This window comes from Labrus bergylta, chromosome 17 (assembly GCF_963930695.1).
Source record: "Labrus bergylta chromosome 17, fLabBer1.1, whole genome shotgun sequence".
Lineage (NCBI taxonomy): Eukaryota > Metazoa > Chordata > Actinopteri > Labriformes > Labridae > Labrus > Labrus bergylta.
The window spans coordinates 21,042,640-21,059,590 of record NC_089211.1 but is presented as its reverse complement, the minus strand read 5'-3'; the positions used below and the strand labels follow the sequence as shown (position 1 = coordinate 21,059,590).

General features: G+C 38.7%; 1 protein-coding gene across 1 annotated transcript in view; it reads left to right on the top strand.

Annotated features, from left to right (window-relative positions):
* Nucleotides 1-16,951, top strand: part of LOC109987349 (astrotactin-2) — a 309,847-nt gene that overhangs the window by 51,785 nt on the left and 241,111 nt on the right. The window contains exon 2 of the mRNA XM_065965428.1: nt 9,532-9,719. Within this exon, the coding sequence (XP_065821500.1) occupies nt 9,532-9,719 (188 nt within the window). The remainder of the gene's footprint in view (nt 1-9,531; nt 9,720-16,951) is intronic.

The window sequence follows — 16,951 nt, the reverse complement described above, 5'->3', positions numbered from 1 at the left end:
GGCTGTGTCTCTGAAAAAGAAAATGATTGGATTTCAGTAGGAGGTGGTCAGTTCGCCGTCTACCAGCTGCCGCTGTGATTGAGCGCGGTAGGAGCTAGCGTGGGTGTGGACGTGGCGATAAGGCCTGAGTGGCACAGGCTGGGCTTTTAGTTAGCAGGAGATCCTTCAGAGAAACCCGCTAAGATCTCACAGGACACAGTTTTTTGTCACCGTGTCAAATCTTTTCACATTCATCTCCAATGATGTTAACAAGAACGGCTGTTTTCCATTTCTGTAAATACCTTTAGGACAGTCTGTCAGTGACTAATGTAGAGGCAGAATGAGATAACAGGGAAATGTGATTTTATCAGTCATATTTTATCACAACAGAATAAACAAGAATAATAAATCTGTTTCCTAGAACAAATGCAATTCATTTATTTACTGCTGTAATTCAGCGGCTGGTTAGGTTATCAGTGGTGGCATAAGTGCTCCTTATACGTTTCAACTTGAAAAATATCCGGTGTATAAAGGGACTACTGCAATGAGAAGCGTACGGGAAAATGAGGTGAAACACAGTTCATCAAGAGAAACAGGTGGTGAGTCAACGGAATTGGAAACCACAATGCTGATTGAGATGGGGAGTATTGTGACGGCAGTGTGCAGTACTTTAAAGGCGGAGTGAATTGGGGATTTTCTGACCTTTTCTTTGTTAATTTGTAGACCTAAATGTTCCAAATGCTGGATGTTACATTTTTATAAGCAGTAATAAAACATGAGACCTTAAAACTATGTTAGATGATACCAAGTATTTAGTTGTACACTTTCAAAAACCAGATATGAAACACATTGGGTGATACCAATGATCAACTGATACATCGGTGGAACCCTTTATTAACGTCAGAGAATGGACCACACTTTCTATAATTTACCACTGCTATCAGATATACGATTGTGACGCTGGACACCAATGTATTTAGAAGGGGATTAAAGGGGATTATTATCAATGCTTGGCACTGGTGACCTATCACAGTGGATAAACAGCTGGTGTTGGTAATATTGTTCAAATGAATTACGAACACCCGATGTTACAATGGTGAGATGTAAAAGACTAAAAATGACACATAACGCAAAATCTCTCTCTGGTATGCACTGACTTTTGGGTATTTTTAGCTGTTCTAAATTGGAAATCATATTTCAACTGAACACAATACTAAAACAGCTAAATTCATTTTGTGCATGGAAAGACATTTAGGTTGCAGTCCCCAATAAATCACATCTTTTGTAGTTTGTTCAGGTACAATTTTGGACTTTACAAAACAATGGACGTAGTCTCTGTGACGTTGATGGCAGCCGCCTTATTGGAAATGCTATCTCATCCAAACTTTGAATTAATCTAGACACATGCAAAATATCTCCAATGCGTCCGCCTGTTAGTGAACTCATCCAAGCCATGAATTAGATTTTGTAAAAAAAAAAAAAAAACTCCAAATTTGTTGTTGTTTGTTCATCCAGGCTGTAACCATGACAATTAAATTAGACTGTCAATGCTGTACATCGACAAATTCTCACAACTTTAGTTAAAATGTTGGGTTCCCCTTCATTCCTTCATTAACCTTTAATGGAAAATTGATGACAGAAAAAAATGGTACACAAATTCATGTAGATCCAGGACTAATCATACTGACAGAAACACACACACTACCCTACCGTGTCAGGCCTGTATACGCTTTTGACATTCCTGAGAGAGAAAAAGTCTTGATGCATTGAACTGTTCATTTCCATTGGCCTGTATGTAAATGCCAGCTTTTCATTAGAGTTAATGATGAGACATTAAGGTGGCATTTAGTTGCATAGGTAAAATAAATTGGAAAGGAGAACCCTTCCTGCCTTTTGTAGCTCATCCTTTATTTTCCTAAATATTCCATAGGTGCTATCGGGTCATTGTTGAATGCTAATGACACAATTAGCATTTTGGAAATGGGAGGCGATGACGTCCAGATCATTAAGTAGTTAATCAAGCATAGATTTTTTTTTTTTTCCAATGTGGTCGCTTTGCTGCAGACGAACACTTCCTGTTCGACAGCCAAGGGAGGTTGAAAAGTGAAAACATGTAAAATGTGCCATTGTAACAGCTGACAGGCGGATTTTAAATGTCTAGGAGGAATGCAAATATTCTTGAACACTTTTGATGAGTGTCAGACTTATAAATCCTCTTTCCTTTTCCTGTCGTTTTTCCTCAAGTGCATCTCTTTCTATTTTACATACCCCCCCTCTCTTTTCCCTTGCTTTCATTTTAGACCAGACATTGAAACCAATGAAAGGATCCTTATTCTCATACATGAATTATTGAATATTCATCTCCCTATTGTGTTGTCACAGGGCATCCATACTGTAGGCAGCCTGAGCAATGAGAACGCAAGTCAGTGGAAGAGGATCACGTTATTCTGCCACGTACGTAACGACAGGAAGCAAAATGCCTTTAGGGTGCCAGCTTACATCATTGTAAATGTTGATGACACGGGCTTGTTGCCGAGCTGACAAACTGTCATGAAGCTGTCGCGCTTGAACAATTACTGACTCGTTGCCGCTCTGATCACCTTTAAACTGATGAATGCCAACGTTGTGGGAACATGTGTCGCTGTGTGTGGGCGAGCAGAAGACTAAATGTATGTGCATACATATGTGAGCTCCTGGTTGGTATACTCTGTGACAGACATTTGTCAGCTGTCTGTCAGACTGTTGGGGGCACTGATCATAGCCATTGAGAGTGATTAACATTATCAACAGCCTGGCTGTGATATAATTGGCAGTCATGATGTTGAATATATTTTCTTTTGAAAAAATCAGATTGTAAAATTGAGTGGTTGATTCAGTGTGGGCAGCAATCTCAATTTTACTCTACCTCTACTTTAAACAGAATTTCAAATGCCCTTCCCAAACTAGGGAGTAACTTGTGCTATGATACGTTACAACATGACAGAAGACGATACAACATGGAACAACACATTACAATACGATATGACATGAGAAGACACAATATGATACAACACGATATGACTCCATACAATACGACACGTCAACAGAACTTTTCCCACGACAACGTAAGTGTTACAATAAAATGAGGTTGGCATACATTGCTGGATGGATATTTGTCCCACCCCTAATGCAAACACAGACTGCAATCTCTGTGACTGGAAATAAAAGCAGTGAGAATTAAAATGAAAGTGTATTCAGGCGATACATTTTGGAAATGATACATTGCCACTTAATAAGATTTGCCGCTCAAGAGACATTTTAAGACATATTAAGATGAGTCCCAGAGTTTCAGAATGATAATGCCATAGCAGAGTGAAATAATCATTAGTGCTGTCATTGTCTTAATGGATTATTTTCATTGTTCATATCTGGTCAAGCAGTTTGTCTTGAGATGACATTTGTGATTCTGCTGTACGGGATTGCCGTCAGCTATGTGTTCTTTCATTCAGTGCCTACTGTTCCTATACTGTATGGATCTATTGTAGCCAGGGCTTTCCCTGTTGCTTAGTATGAGGAACTACTAATCCAGACTAATTGGACTATTAAGCTGTTTACAGAATATGTTTTGAGTTTCCAGGTGGATAAAGCTTGATAAGGTCTTTATTTGAAGGCTAGTATCTTAACCTCTGTACAATCTTTTTATTTTTTTATTTGAGCAACCAGTTTACATCTACTAAACTGACTGCCTTTCAGCTCTCAGAGGGGTGGCTAAGCAGGTTTTGAAAATTCAGCATTTTCAAAATCCACTGACAGATGTATGGTGCTGTGTCCTCTTGCAGCTGATTATATCCACTGAAACGACATCTAGGGACTTAAAGACTTCAGCTCTTTTTTTTTTTTTTCAGGAGACAGTACCTTAATGGCACTCTGTCTGAATTTCAGACTCAAGTGTGTATGGTTAGCTTGTCTCCGCTGCGTTGTGGCTCCAAGGCTTTTTTTTGTTGTTACTCAGTGGTTGTGGGCAACCTCATCTCACCAGATATCCGACTCTGCGAGAACCAGACTAAGTGGAGAACCCTGTTGCTACAGGCAGAATGTAAAGGATATGAAAACTACGGTTTGATCTCTCAGCAAGCTCTACCCAAACCTTCCAAATGATGAAAAGAAAAGATTAAAGATCTTAACTGAAGTAGAGAGAGAGAGAGATAAAAAGAAAGTGGATGAATAAAAACAGAGTAAGGCGCAGAGTGAGCACTTACATGATCACCGGCTTTTGTAATAAGAGTTCCGCTGACATTGAGATTTCACTTATATCTTAAGCACCTCCAGATAGGACTTAGCAAAGAGTAAAAGAGGCTTTATCGAGGATTTGGGCCAAGCTTTCAATATCTCTTATCCAATGGTTGTGCAAACTTTTTTTTTAAAAGCGGTGGACTAAATCAAGGTTTTGATATTTGTTGTTTGAGTGATCATGGCTCTTTAAAAAAAATAAAAAATAAAAATCATTCAGTCAATACTGAAAAATGAAAGGCCCACCCACTAATGTCATGAGCTGAATCAAGAGTATTTTCAGTTGAATCAGTGCACTTTGCCAAGATAAAAACAATAGACCAGCTTTTTCAAACTATGCGATTATACAAACAAACCTCTCTTAAAATGGCAGCACAACAAAGAAATTTACAAGAGTAAACAGAACGGCGAGTAAGGATTAGCTGTTGACCCTCTTTGCCATTTTCTAACCTGTTAGCAAGGTCCACGGGAAGAAGGTCCACTGGATCAGCTGAAATGGGGCATGTCACCACCTACCGTAGAAGATTCTTAGATATTCAGTGAAGGAATCGCCGCTCGCTCGCATGTATACTGGGACAAGGACAATATTCTAATTAAATGTCCTAGTCAAGCTCTAACCATAGCTCAACACAACTGTCCATGTAAACGTACTGATTGAACACAACATTTCTCCATTTAGTCAGTTTGATATCTTGTCATTTGTTTTTAGAGTCAAAGATTGTATGAAGGAAGAGGACAGGGTCACTGAAAAAAAGGAGTCCCAAATTAATTTAAAAAATGAGAAGCGACCCATATTTTCATGACAGGGTTGTAACCAATTGCTATATCACTTTCCTGGTTAAAGTTCCCCGTGGTGGCAATATTTCCATCAAAGGAAACCACACACTAAAGCAAACCCTACTTTGTCATTCAGATGGGACCATTATTTGGGAAATAAAGGTCATGCAGTATTGAAGAAGACTTAATAAAATAGTAATTGGCACAATAAACTCATTAGGGAAATGTTTATGGAGGTAATGAGTCAACTGAGAAGTAGCGTACTTTCTCCCCTTGTTTCAAACCAGAAATCTGAATTTATTTTTCCAACAAGTGGAGTCTCTCGCTGCTGCCAAGAAAATAAATCAGCTATAAGGCACTCATTGACTTGTGTTTTGAAACCAGAGGCTTAGCCCATTTTCTGTTAAAAATCAATGGTTTGATTGCATGAATGAACGAGTGTAATCTTGTCAATGATTCATTGGTGGCCCCATTCAGACTTCTTCAACAAACTTAAAAAGTCTTAACAGTACAGGTGTGCGTGTTGTGATTCTTTGAAAAATGGTCAGAAATTATCTTGACTTTATTTTTTCTTTTCTCAATACAGTGGTTTTAACAATGCAAGGCCCCTCTTAGATTCAAGAGAACATGTGTGAAGCAGTTTTGAATAATGTGACAACCATTATGTCGTTCTGTCTGCCTCCTCCTGGAGCTTTATGGCCACAGTTGTGATAACCCAGAGGAAAAACACAAGCACTTCAAATGAGCTGTTCTACCCTGTAAGGATCCAAGCCTTGCATATGTGTCACCATTTCTTTGTGATCCTTCCAGTTAATGGAGACAAGTTTTTTTTCCCCCGGGTCTATGAAATCTTCACAATGGCTCCCTTTCCTTTGGGTTGTCCTTGGACTTAGTTATAGAGACGCTATTTTGCTGACATCCTTGCTAGAAGCACATCGGCTGTAGCTACACACACATACAGTAGACACGGTACACACACAGTCATGCACATATACACATTAATAATGTCCCTCCTAATGAATTACAAGCAGACCTTGAGGCCATACACCTATATTCCAGTAATGTCTGGCTAGGCGCCCAATGACAAGCTTCAAAGCACAAAAGACAAGGACGGACACACACATTCACACTCACACACACAAACCTTTTTGTCTTTAAATAGCATGCTTACTGCGCTTCCTCATCTACATAACAATCGCACAAAGGTAGGTAACAGCCCTAGAAACTCTATTACCGTCCATCCATCCTGTATGTGATTGCTTCTATTACTGAAAGACTGGTGCTTTGCAGTTATTCTACATGAATGTCTCTTGTAATTTGGATCAAACTAAGCGTCATTGTTGTGCATAAGTGGGAGTTATTTAAAGCTACATGAAATGCATATCAAGCATGTGAGCAAACGACCCAGGTAAATATGACAGGGTCCTGATAAACTCTGTAGAAAGGCGTGACAGATGGCAGAAAGCATCTCACCGTCGACCCGGCAGACAAAGCTATCTCTTGTCAAGGTTGAAAGGTCAAGCAGTGTGTCTTCGGCCCAGCGGATTAAACATAAAGAGTTGAATAGCCAGCAGTTATGGCATTTAAGAAATTTCACACCCTACAGAATTTTATCATAAGCTCTAGTCAGCAAAAGTAAAGAACACCGACTATCGCCAGAAGGAAGTGTGTTTTCAGAGGGGAGGACGTCTGTAGGACGAGAGATAATGTTTCTTTTCTTGATGCTAAGTAATTTCAGGTTAAAATTATAAAGAAAAGGATAGTAAAGATTGTAAAACATCCTTTTTTTTATTAAGGGTAAATGGAATTCTTTCAACATTTTTATTTTTTGCAAGACAAAAGTAAAATGAAACTGCAACAATAAAATGCATTGACCTCAGATGGCCATGAAAGTCAATCAGTCTATCTGATAAATAAGAGAAAAGCTTTTACTTTATATGTAGTTAAACCAGGGATGATGCATGGCAACTATTTTTGTAGTCATTAAATGGACATTTTAACTCAAACTAACAGATTTGTCTAGAGGTAAGAAAACAGAGAAAATTGATCAATTTATTTTCTGCGGGTAAACAATGTAATTTGGTTTTCTGAGTGTAGCCAATGCTAGCAGTGCTAGCACCGGCAGCATTCATGTTCTTGTTCTGAATGTGTTGACACATTGCTCTGGTTGATATTCCAGTTCAACCTGACAAAGCCTACATATATTTTTAGCTCAGTTTTCTAGATCAAAATACTGCCAAATCATGCTGGCTGTTCACTTTGCTTGTTTACAGCCACGTAGTAGAGCGAGGAGAGCAGACCTATTAACTGGAGCTACAGCCAATCTATGCATAGATTGGCTGTAGCTTACAGCCAAGGCTAGTGGTGGGTTACTGCGTTGCAACATGCAAAAATAATAATTAATTTAACAGACTTTCAATTCTGGTGCCACCTAGCAAGGGTGATGACATTAAACTTTTCAGTGGACTAAACATGCACATCCCTATTTTTTATTGTATAGAGTCACTTTTATTATTCCAGGTTGCCTAATGTCATTTGCTCACAATCTGTAGCTTAATGATATCAGGTCTAGGAACCTCATTTAATGAGATCTGCCAATTTCCTATCAGCTGTCTGTTCTCCATTCTTTCTCCCTGCACTGGAGGGGCCGTGGCACTATTGAGCATAGCTCACATAACCCTCCCCTGCCATCCAAGTCCTCTGACCCAAAGTCAGTGGGTTAATAACCAGCTGCAGCAAAAGCCATTTGTCATTTGCTACCTGCCGCTGATATGAGATGTCAGCACATGTCTATGCCCTTGTCACCCAGCCTCATGACAAATACTGTATCAAGCCTCACAATCTGAGGCTCCCTGAGGCTTCTTAGTACTCCTCTACTGAACAACCACTCCCACTTGATAGCATTAGATTCTTGTGCCATGATCCATATCGAGATAAAGCAGTGATCCCTCTGCTCTTTTTTCATCTCCTCTTTCCATTCCCCAAAATATATTGCAATTGGGTCTGGTTTTCCTTTTCTTTTTTTCTCCGAAGCATTTTTGCTTTTTCTTGAGTTTTTTTTCTGTTTTCGTCTTCCCTTTGATGTTTGATACTTAATGCCTGCACTAGCCTGAGGCTAATGGTTTATATTGGTAGAAAATGTAGAACGATTTATGCAGATAAGAAGGGGACATTGAATGGTGAAACAGCAATTCTACAACTGCTTCGGACACATGGATTTAATCGAGCTTGATAAATGCATTATTTTAAATTCGTGTCGAGTTCTGTTTGTGTTTCTTGGCCGACAAAAAGAGGAGTGTAAACAAATGGATATTAGCGGGAGTAAGTCTTTCCAATCCATGACTCATTTTGCCTATAATTGAAGTGCTGTATTGATTGTGATGGCTGAAACATTTGTGAGGCTTGCCACTTATTAATTTTGAAATTAGACAAATCTCCGACTAATACCGTCAGTGCAAAAGTTGTCATTATGAAGATTTCATCAAAGCAGTTAAGCAATGCATTGGCTTGACAGTAATCCCTCGGAGCCAACTGCACAAATGCATCAAATTTTGACAGCCTAAGAAGTCTGTCCAGCTATTCAGGAGTTCAGGGTTTCTAGTGTCAGCACAGCGTTGATGTCAGATTGAACTACACTAAAATACTAATTCATACCAAAAAGTTACATTTGAGCCTCTGTTACAATCTAAAAATCAACCATAGTTCAGATTTTGACCAAAAAAAGGAATCATGGCGACCTTTGTCTGTCATAGTTGCTTTTAAAGCCCTTTTCCCCATCCAGAAAGCACAGCATATTGAAAAACGTTCATATATCAGTGACGACCTTCATCCTATATCAATATACATACCCAGTTGTTTTACTGTCTTTTAAGCAGTGTTTATGGTGTCCCGCAAGGTCTCTGTTTCGTCTCCCTTCTGTTTTCATAGCACTAAACTGTGGGACATCCCCTGTTGGGCCTTGAAATCTTGAAACGGAAAACTCTTTTGTAAATAGATAGATATAATATTTAAATACCGCAAGTTTTTTGATACTTCAATACATTTGAATGACACACTTTCTGTTGATTAGGGATCCCTTCCGTCCATTGTGCTTGTTAACATCCAGGTAGTAGAGCAGGGAGTGCAGGCTCATTAACCGGAGCTACAGCCTGTCTACAGCCACTGCTTATGGCATATGTCTGTGTTGCAGTTTGAGCATAACATTGGAACCGCATCGAAAGCCAACATACTGTATAAGAATGATTAGTTAATGTCAATGATTAGTTTAACCCACTATTTATTTTGTTGCTGACTAGGGAGGGTGGTGACGATTGCATGCTGTTAGGACACGGTGTTAATGTGAAATTGAATAAAGATAAGCAGAACCCCTGCAGAGTGAATCTGAATCTGAGTAACGTTATTGTTATCATCCACGGCATTTCCAAGTTTTAAATGTCAGTTCCTTCATTTGAATCAAAAGATTCTCATACGTGTTTCGTTCTTTTCTATTTCCTTTGGTCTCTGCAGAGATGTCTGGTACGGGAGAGGATATTTCTCAAGTTCACTGGAAACAGCAGTGGTTGGAGAATGGGACGCTGTTCTTCCATGTGTCCATGACTGAGTCTGAGCTTCTGCCTCAGACAACACAGCCCACAGCCCGAGAGCCTGCTCACGTCCTACACGAACACATGCATCTGCTGCACATCTCTGTCATGGTAAGTACTGAACTCTCAAGCCAGAGAGATATCTGATTAAATGTGCACACACTACTGCTGGTTGCTGATAGAAGGGCCTTTTTTCTGCAAGGCATTTTCACAGCATGTCATAATTTTCAACTCATAAAAAAAGGGCAGTTGGAAAGTGTGGACATTTTAGTCTCTAAAGGGAAATATCTTACTTTTTGATGGTTGTCATATAATGTCAAGTCAAGCTTTAAGTGAAATCACACCAGGAAAATGGCACCACAAATGTCATCCACCAGTCTTTAGTGATGTAGGAAACTGTACGGCTAACACACCAGTCAGCCATAAACTGCTGCGCTAGTCAAAACAGCTCCTCCAGCTTTTTTACTATTTCCATTATGTAGTTGCCAGTTAGTGCCTTGTGACATTTGTTCTCACAAATACGGACATCATTCAAAAAGATTTATTGAAGAAGGAGGCATGGCTTGTTACAGCGGTCAGTTAATTATAAGACATTTGTACAACGGCCTGCTGGCTTGTAGAGCAGTTTTATATTCTGACGGAGACAGTTGATTAATATTTTACAGTCCCTCGCAGATATTTTGCTTCAATATCATCGTCTTTTTTGCACTCTTGGGCTTTTGTTCGCGGAAGGTCGTAACTGTCAAGACAGATTGCTATTGATCAACAGCAATCTAATCGATTTCATTCAAATAAATCATTAAAATCACCAAGATTATATTGTTGAAAGATGTTTGGTATCAAAAACGCCCCAAGTATCAAAGATTTGAACCCCTTATATCTTCCATATTTGATTGAACTGACAATCAACAGGCCTCTGTTTGCATTTAGCACCGTCATCTCACCATCAGAGATATTTTTGAAGTGTGTCATCTCCTCTTGGTAACAGGTTGTGAAACCCCTGGCTGTGTGTTTCTACAGCTCCCTCCTCCCCACGCACTTCTTACTTTTCTTCACCTCACCTTCACCATCTTTTAAAATTCAAACTTTTTCCGGCTTCAATTCTTGTTTTTTTGCACTTACTCTTCTGTTGTTGACTTTTTCAAACTCACCTCTCCTTTCACATCCCACCACCTTCGCTATTTCTGCCGAGACCCCCCTCCTTCTTCTTCTCCTCCGTGCGCCCTCTCTGTCACTCTCTTCCACCTCCACGTTCTCTTGAAAACCTCTCCACCGCTCCTGCTCACAGCTCCATCTCACCCTCCATCACCTTCAGAACACTGCTGGTGACACTTATCTGAAGGCGTGTGCATAACACGGCTCTGACTACACTGTTAAAACGTGACATAAACATTGGGAATAAATATGGCTTCCATTTGGTTCATATGTCAAATGCTGTGTTAAATTGACATTACAATCCCTAGTTTGACAACTTGACATTTTTTTTAACCTGCATTTAACCAGGTTTATCCCTTTTGGGAGTAAAGATGTCTTTCTAAAGGAAGACCAGGCTAAGAATAGCACAAAAAAAAGACATCTTCATTCTGGCCTCGGTACATTTCAACGTCTTTTAAAGCTCCTGTGAGGAGTTTCTTTCCACTGGTCATATAATTGTCTGAAATTATTTTTGATGACTCTTAATAACCTAGTTAAGCAAACAACAACATCAGATACACGATTGATTGGATATAAATGGTAAATGGACTTGAGCTTGTTTAGCGCTTTGCTAGTCTTCTGACTACTCAAAGCGCTTTTACGCTGCAGGTCACATCTACCCTTTCACACCCATTCACACATCGATGACTCTACCAACTCAGCCCTAGCCGCCCAGAAAACATCTTCTAAAAATCTAAAATAGTGTTCCCTGCAAAAGGTTTTTAATATTTCCATTTGAAGGTCTCATCTATCACCTTGTACATTTTGTTCCCTACATTTTAATTTCTTGGAACTTCTTTTGTTGGCAGTCCATTCCCATGCCACGCTCAGTTGACTCACCACTCAAAAATGACCATATGCGAGTGTGAATGTGGTTATCTGTCTGTGAGTAAAATGTTGCCCATTCCAGGATGGACGATGAAGCCCACACTGTAAAAAGAATTCCGTTGTTTTTACGAAGAAAATCTGACAGCTGTGGTTGCCAGAATAATTCAGTCAAAAATACAATCAAAATGTAAACTGTTTTAAAGGACAACCTGTAAATTATACAGTTTTAAACTGTTACGATTTACAAAACAAATACAATTTAAACTAGTAAATCCAACAGCCATTTTCTGCTGAATTAGCATAAATATGCAGCTATTTAACTACTTATTTTAGTAATATTTGCATTGAATTGATGTTAATTGTACATCAAATCTCATTCAACTTTACTGAAAAATACTAAATAAACAACATTGTTTAGCTGTAAAAAAATAGTGTGTTTTTTAGTATTTATACCCATGTTTTACAGTCAAAGCAACAGCTTTATATCATCACTGAATTTCCTTTAAATTAATCCATTACATTTTAAAAAGCATAAAATCCCTCTTCTGTTAAGTTTATCTGATATCAAAAGCAAGTTATACCCTTTGAGTCACTGTGCTGAGATAAAAAACAAAAACAAAAATGACATGTCTCTACAGAAGTTTATTAACTTCAAGCAGTGAACAAAATAATCTGTCCTTACTCAAGATACATATCATATAATCTAACATGAATTTATGTACACATAGACAGGGAAGAGAAAAAGAAAAAAAATGATGCAAAAGAGATAATAAAAGGAAGACCAGGAAGAAAGAAATGTGAACTTAGCACACACAACAATGGTGGGGGTCAAGGGAATTTGATCCATCTGTACCTCCACTGCCAGGCATGTGTCCTCCACACAACAGAACATCACATCTTCCTTCAGGAAGGACAGAAGAAGCAGCACCATCTCCTTCACATCTTCAGAGCAACCATTCAGCTCTCCCCTCGTCATTTTTACCTTTGTTAGAGACTGTAGGAACCTTTTGCTTTTGTTCACACAGACAGTATTCATGTAACTCAGGAGTCGTTTCCCCTTCAGATCTACATTCCGTGTGAAGGTTTCTTTGAGACCAATTCCGGTAAGTTCCTTAAAGTGGACTGTCATGCCAAGTTAAACAAACTTAAATGGCCACTCTTCCAGAAGGTATTTTAGATTTTTTCCCTCGTTGACTTGTTTACGTTGTGTGTAGAAAGTTAACTTCATCAGACGTTTAACTTCCTCTGGATTTGCATCAGTTTGCTGAGACATCCTCTTCATTTGGTCTTTCTTCTCCCGCTGAGTCTCTAGGGTCTCTCCAAGGGGCAGGAATTTGATATCCCAGTTGATGCACCCATACGTCTCCTGGATAGCTGCTCTCTGTTCTGGAGGGACTTCTTCTGTGTCAGAATCTTCAGTGCAACGCTTTCGTTTTCTTATTTTTGGAGTCGTCGATCGCCTTACATTCTTGATCCTGTTTTGCATTTGCTTGACTAGCGAATGATACCCTGGCCCAATAATGTCTCCTTCTATCACATCTTGGAGCTTGCTGTCTTGGAGTCAGCACCAATTTACGTCAGATGTGTGTTTTGGTGCTAAAGTTTCAGCTAAGTTTACCAAAAAACTGCCCAGTCTTAGTCCCGCCAGTCAGCGTTATAACTGCAGTCACAACTCAGTCACCAACAGAGATAGTGTTTTTTTTATCTTACAAGTAACGATACTAATCAAGCAGTACAAGTTTAAACAACATAAATGTTTAACTTACCAGTACGACATGTCATGGTCCTCTATCCCATCATGTGAACGCAGCTCCAAGCGCTAGCAGCACGAACCGAGGGCGTGACGCTCAGCGTAGTAGACCCCCACCTGAGATGGCACGAGCCGTTAAACTTTGAAGGGCGAGCTCCGCATCCTCTCCCGATGGTTCAGTGGTGCAATGAAATAACTGCAGTCTATGAACAAATTTTTTTTTTCCAAAGCTGATTTTAAGTTTGTATGATATAAACCTCGTTTCAAGGAAAACATTCACTTCTTACCGGTTTATTCGCGATCTCGGGCCAAAGAAACTACAGTACCCATAATGCGAGTGTGTCACAAGGACGTCTCTGATTTGTGGAGCGCGCTGTTACCATGGAATTGTTTACCACGCCCGCAAACAGCTGTCGGCTGTTGATTACGATGTAGGCCTATACACAAAGGCGTTTATATTTGTACTCAGTATTTCAGAAAAATACTTTAGATTGACACTGTGGTGATGTTTGAAGCAATGGCTATGAGTTATTCGGTAAATAAGGTTAAAATTGTTTTTAAAAATATAAACATACTGCCTCTTGATACTTTTTATTAAATGCAGAGTGACTCATTTCTCAAGAGATATACTACCTGTATTTTAATCAAGAATGACCAAAGCTGGCCTGCCAGATGGTTTCATTTTTCAAATAAATAAATCAGTTAATGAAAATAACAAATTGTAATCATGTATGCTGTTTTTTGTTCTTGTTTTTTTTGCATGAGGTAGAGTGAAAAGGGAACTTAATAGCTATCATTTTACATCTAAACAATACAACACAACTTGCCCATGGCCCCCAATTACTTTTATGTTAACAAGTTTACGGCTGTAGCTATTTAAAGTGGTTTTTAATGTGAATTATAAAAACTATGATTCTATACGGTTTCTTTCTGTAAAAATGAAATCACCTTACAAAAAATACCCATTATTTTAACACTGTAATGTTGTAGTTTTAACTGTACTGTATTGTTTTTTGTATTACAAGTTTTATCAGTTTAAGTTACAGTAGTCGGTAGATTCTACAAAGAAATATGATTCTTTTGACATATTTTTTCTTTAAAAGTAACAGTTGATTTTAGTTCTGTATTTTACAAAATATTACAGTCAATTAAACATTGTTTCATTGTTTTTCTGTTTACATGTTTTTGCTGTCATGATTTTACAGCACTTTGCTGTCAATTTTACAGACTTTTTTTTTACAGTGCAGAGTAGAACAAACTTTTACAGAAGAAGGACTGATTCATGTCTCTTTTTTATCATGCTTTACTTGGTGGCACCATCTGTTATATTTCAAAACATCACAGTTTTATTTTCACCTTTTATAAAGGGATTGGGAACTTGTACACTGGCTCATGACATTGTGGAAATGTGAAGGTCTGCAGTTTCACTATTTTGGGTCATTTAGCTGATGGACCCTAAAATTCCAAAAGAGCTCAGGCGACTAGCCTGGGAATGAGAAACCGCAACCTTGTGTTTAATTTTTTTTGTTTTGTATTTTCTCAAGAAGAGGTGCCAGTCCTCTTCTGATTCAGACATGTTTCCATACAATCAAACCAGTTAATTATGCACCATTTAATCATGTCTGTAAACACCAAGATAGCTGTTTTTGTGCCTCATTCTTAACCTGCTATAGCGTCAGTATTAAACAAACCAGACAGCAGTTCATGTTATTTTAATGGTTTTGGTGGGTTTAGATTATTTGAGAAAATGCAGTGCAAAGTATTTCAAAAACAAAAAAACAATGCTATCATCCGTCAAAAGTCTTTTTTCTTCACTCATAGTCCCTGGACACAGTGTTAAAAAGGTACCAAATACAATTTCTATCAGTGACAAAAAAAGTAGTTTATTGACACAGAACAGCTAAAAAAAAAAAAAAAAAAAGCAGCAGCAGTAGTAGCGTGTTATTTATTTTCAATCAATCGGAATTATTTTTGGTATTTATATGTTTTTTTTGCTGTGTAATTTGGAAAGATATCTTGAACTCTTTGAATATGGGGCTGACTGGTTAAATACTGGATAGGATCCATAAGTGTTAGCTACTATGAAATTCAAGCAAAACGTTTGAGTTCGGTGTTAAATTCTGATTGGTTGGCATATCGATCTGTGCTTGTATTTGACACAACTCAAAGACTTTTGGGGTTTTTTGTGCCTCCACTGGAGAGACAGGACAGGAATCCAGGGCGAGAAAGAGTGGGGAATGACACCCGGGAAAGGAGCCACATGTTGGGCCTTAACCTGGGCCGTCTGCCGTCAGCCAATGACGCCCCATCAAAACTGAAAATTCAAAATGAATATGAAGTTCCTGACACGGTTTGTTGGGTTTATAAGTGCTTAAACATGACATTCACAAATCTAAGGAACAAAAAACGTTGAGAAAAAATATACTTGTGTTAGTCAGTGGTTGTCTTTTTCCGATCTTGTTTGTCAGCGTCGGTTTAAAAATAGACAAAATGCATTTGAAAAAGAGAAGAAACACACATTGAGGCAGGCCGGAGAGGACAGAAGGTGAGGTGGTTTGGCCTTAAGGCCTCGAGTTGTCTCCTGACTCTTTCAGTGAACATTACAATGTCTGATGCTGTCACTTCTGGCCCAGACTGAAGTGTGACCACTCTATTCTTCTGGCATTGAGCTGTCAGTTTCTCACTCTCTCACTCACTCCTGCAATAATTTTCCCCAACTCTGTCGGCTTTTTTCTGTCCTTCCACGACACTTGTCTCTGTCTGTGTGTCGCTTGAGAACTGCACACAGAGACAGGTGTCTGTTTTAACAAAGGTTTTAAATGACAATTTGACTGACATAGCAAACAGATTTTATTCAACAACTCGCGGTACCAACCAGTTGTCTTTTACAACACAAGAATATTTCTTTTTATTATTGAACAAGCATTTGTTCAAACATTTATGCAAGTCTCCTTCCGTCATGGTCACTGAAGTGCCTATTTAATAAAACATGCTTTCTGTCAAGGCTTGCATCATCAAACATTTCCCATAGAATTGGTGTTACAGTGGTTGTTGACACAATTAAAGCTTCTGTGAGGAGTTTTTAGGTGGTAATCAAACAGACTGAAATTAATACAGAAGCCTCTATATGACCAACAAATACAAACAGGACCATCTGTGTCAAGATTAATTATTTCTATATAGTCATTTTTCATGTCTGAAACCTCTGCCACAGGGTAGGTGGCAGACTGCAGAAATAGCCTGTTTTTTTCATGTCATGCTTATATATTACTTACATTTGACTTTAAAAAGAAAGCATGATTGGATTTTATGTCAGAAAATTTTATTTCACATGTACAGTACAAAATCAAGAGACTACAGCTGTGTCCACAAGGGGCGCCAAAATCAACACAAACTGAAAGTTCCTCACAGAAGCTTTAAAATAATAAACACAGTGTATACTGGCCCTTGAACACATTTATATTCTGTTACTTACAAAACCCTGTTTACTACCAAAAGAGGAGTATATTTCACACTTCATGGTGCTCCCTGTCCTTGTAGTTGTATAATCACTGGCTTAAAGCAAAGCCTT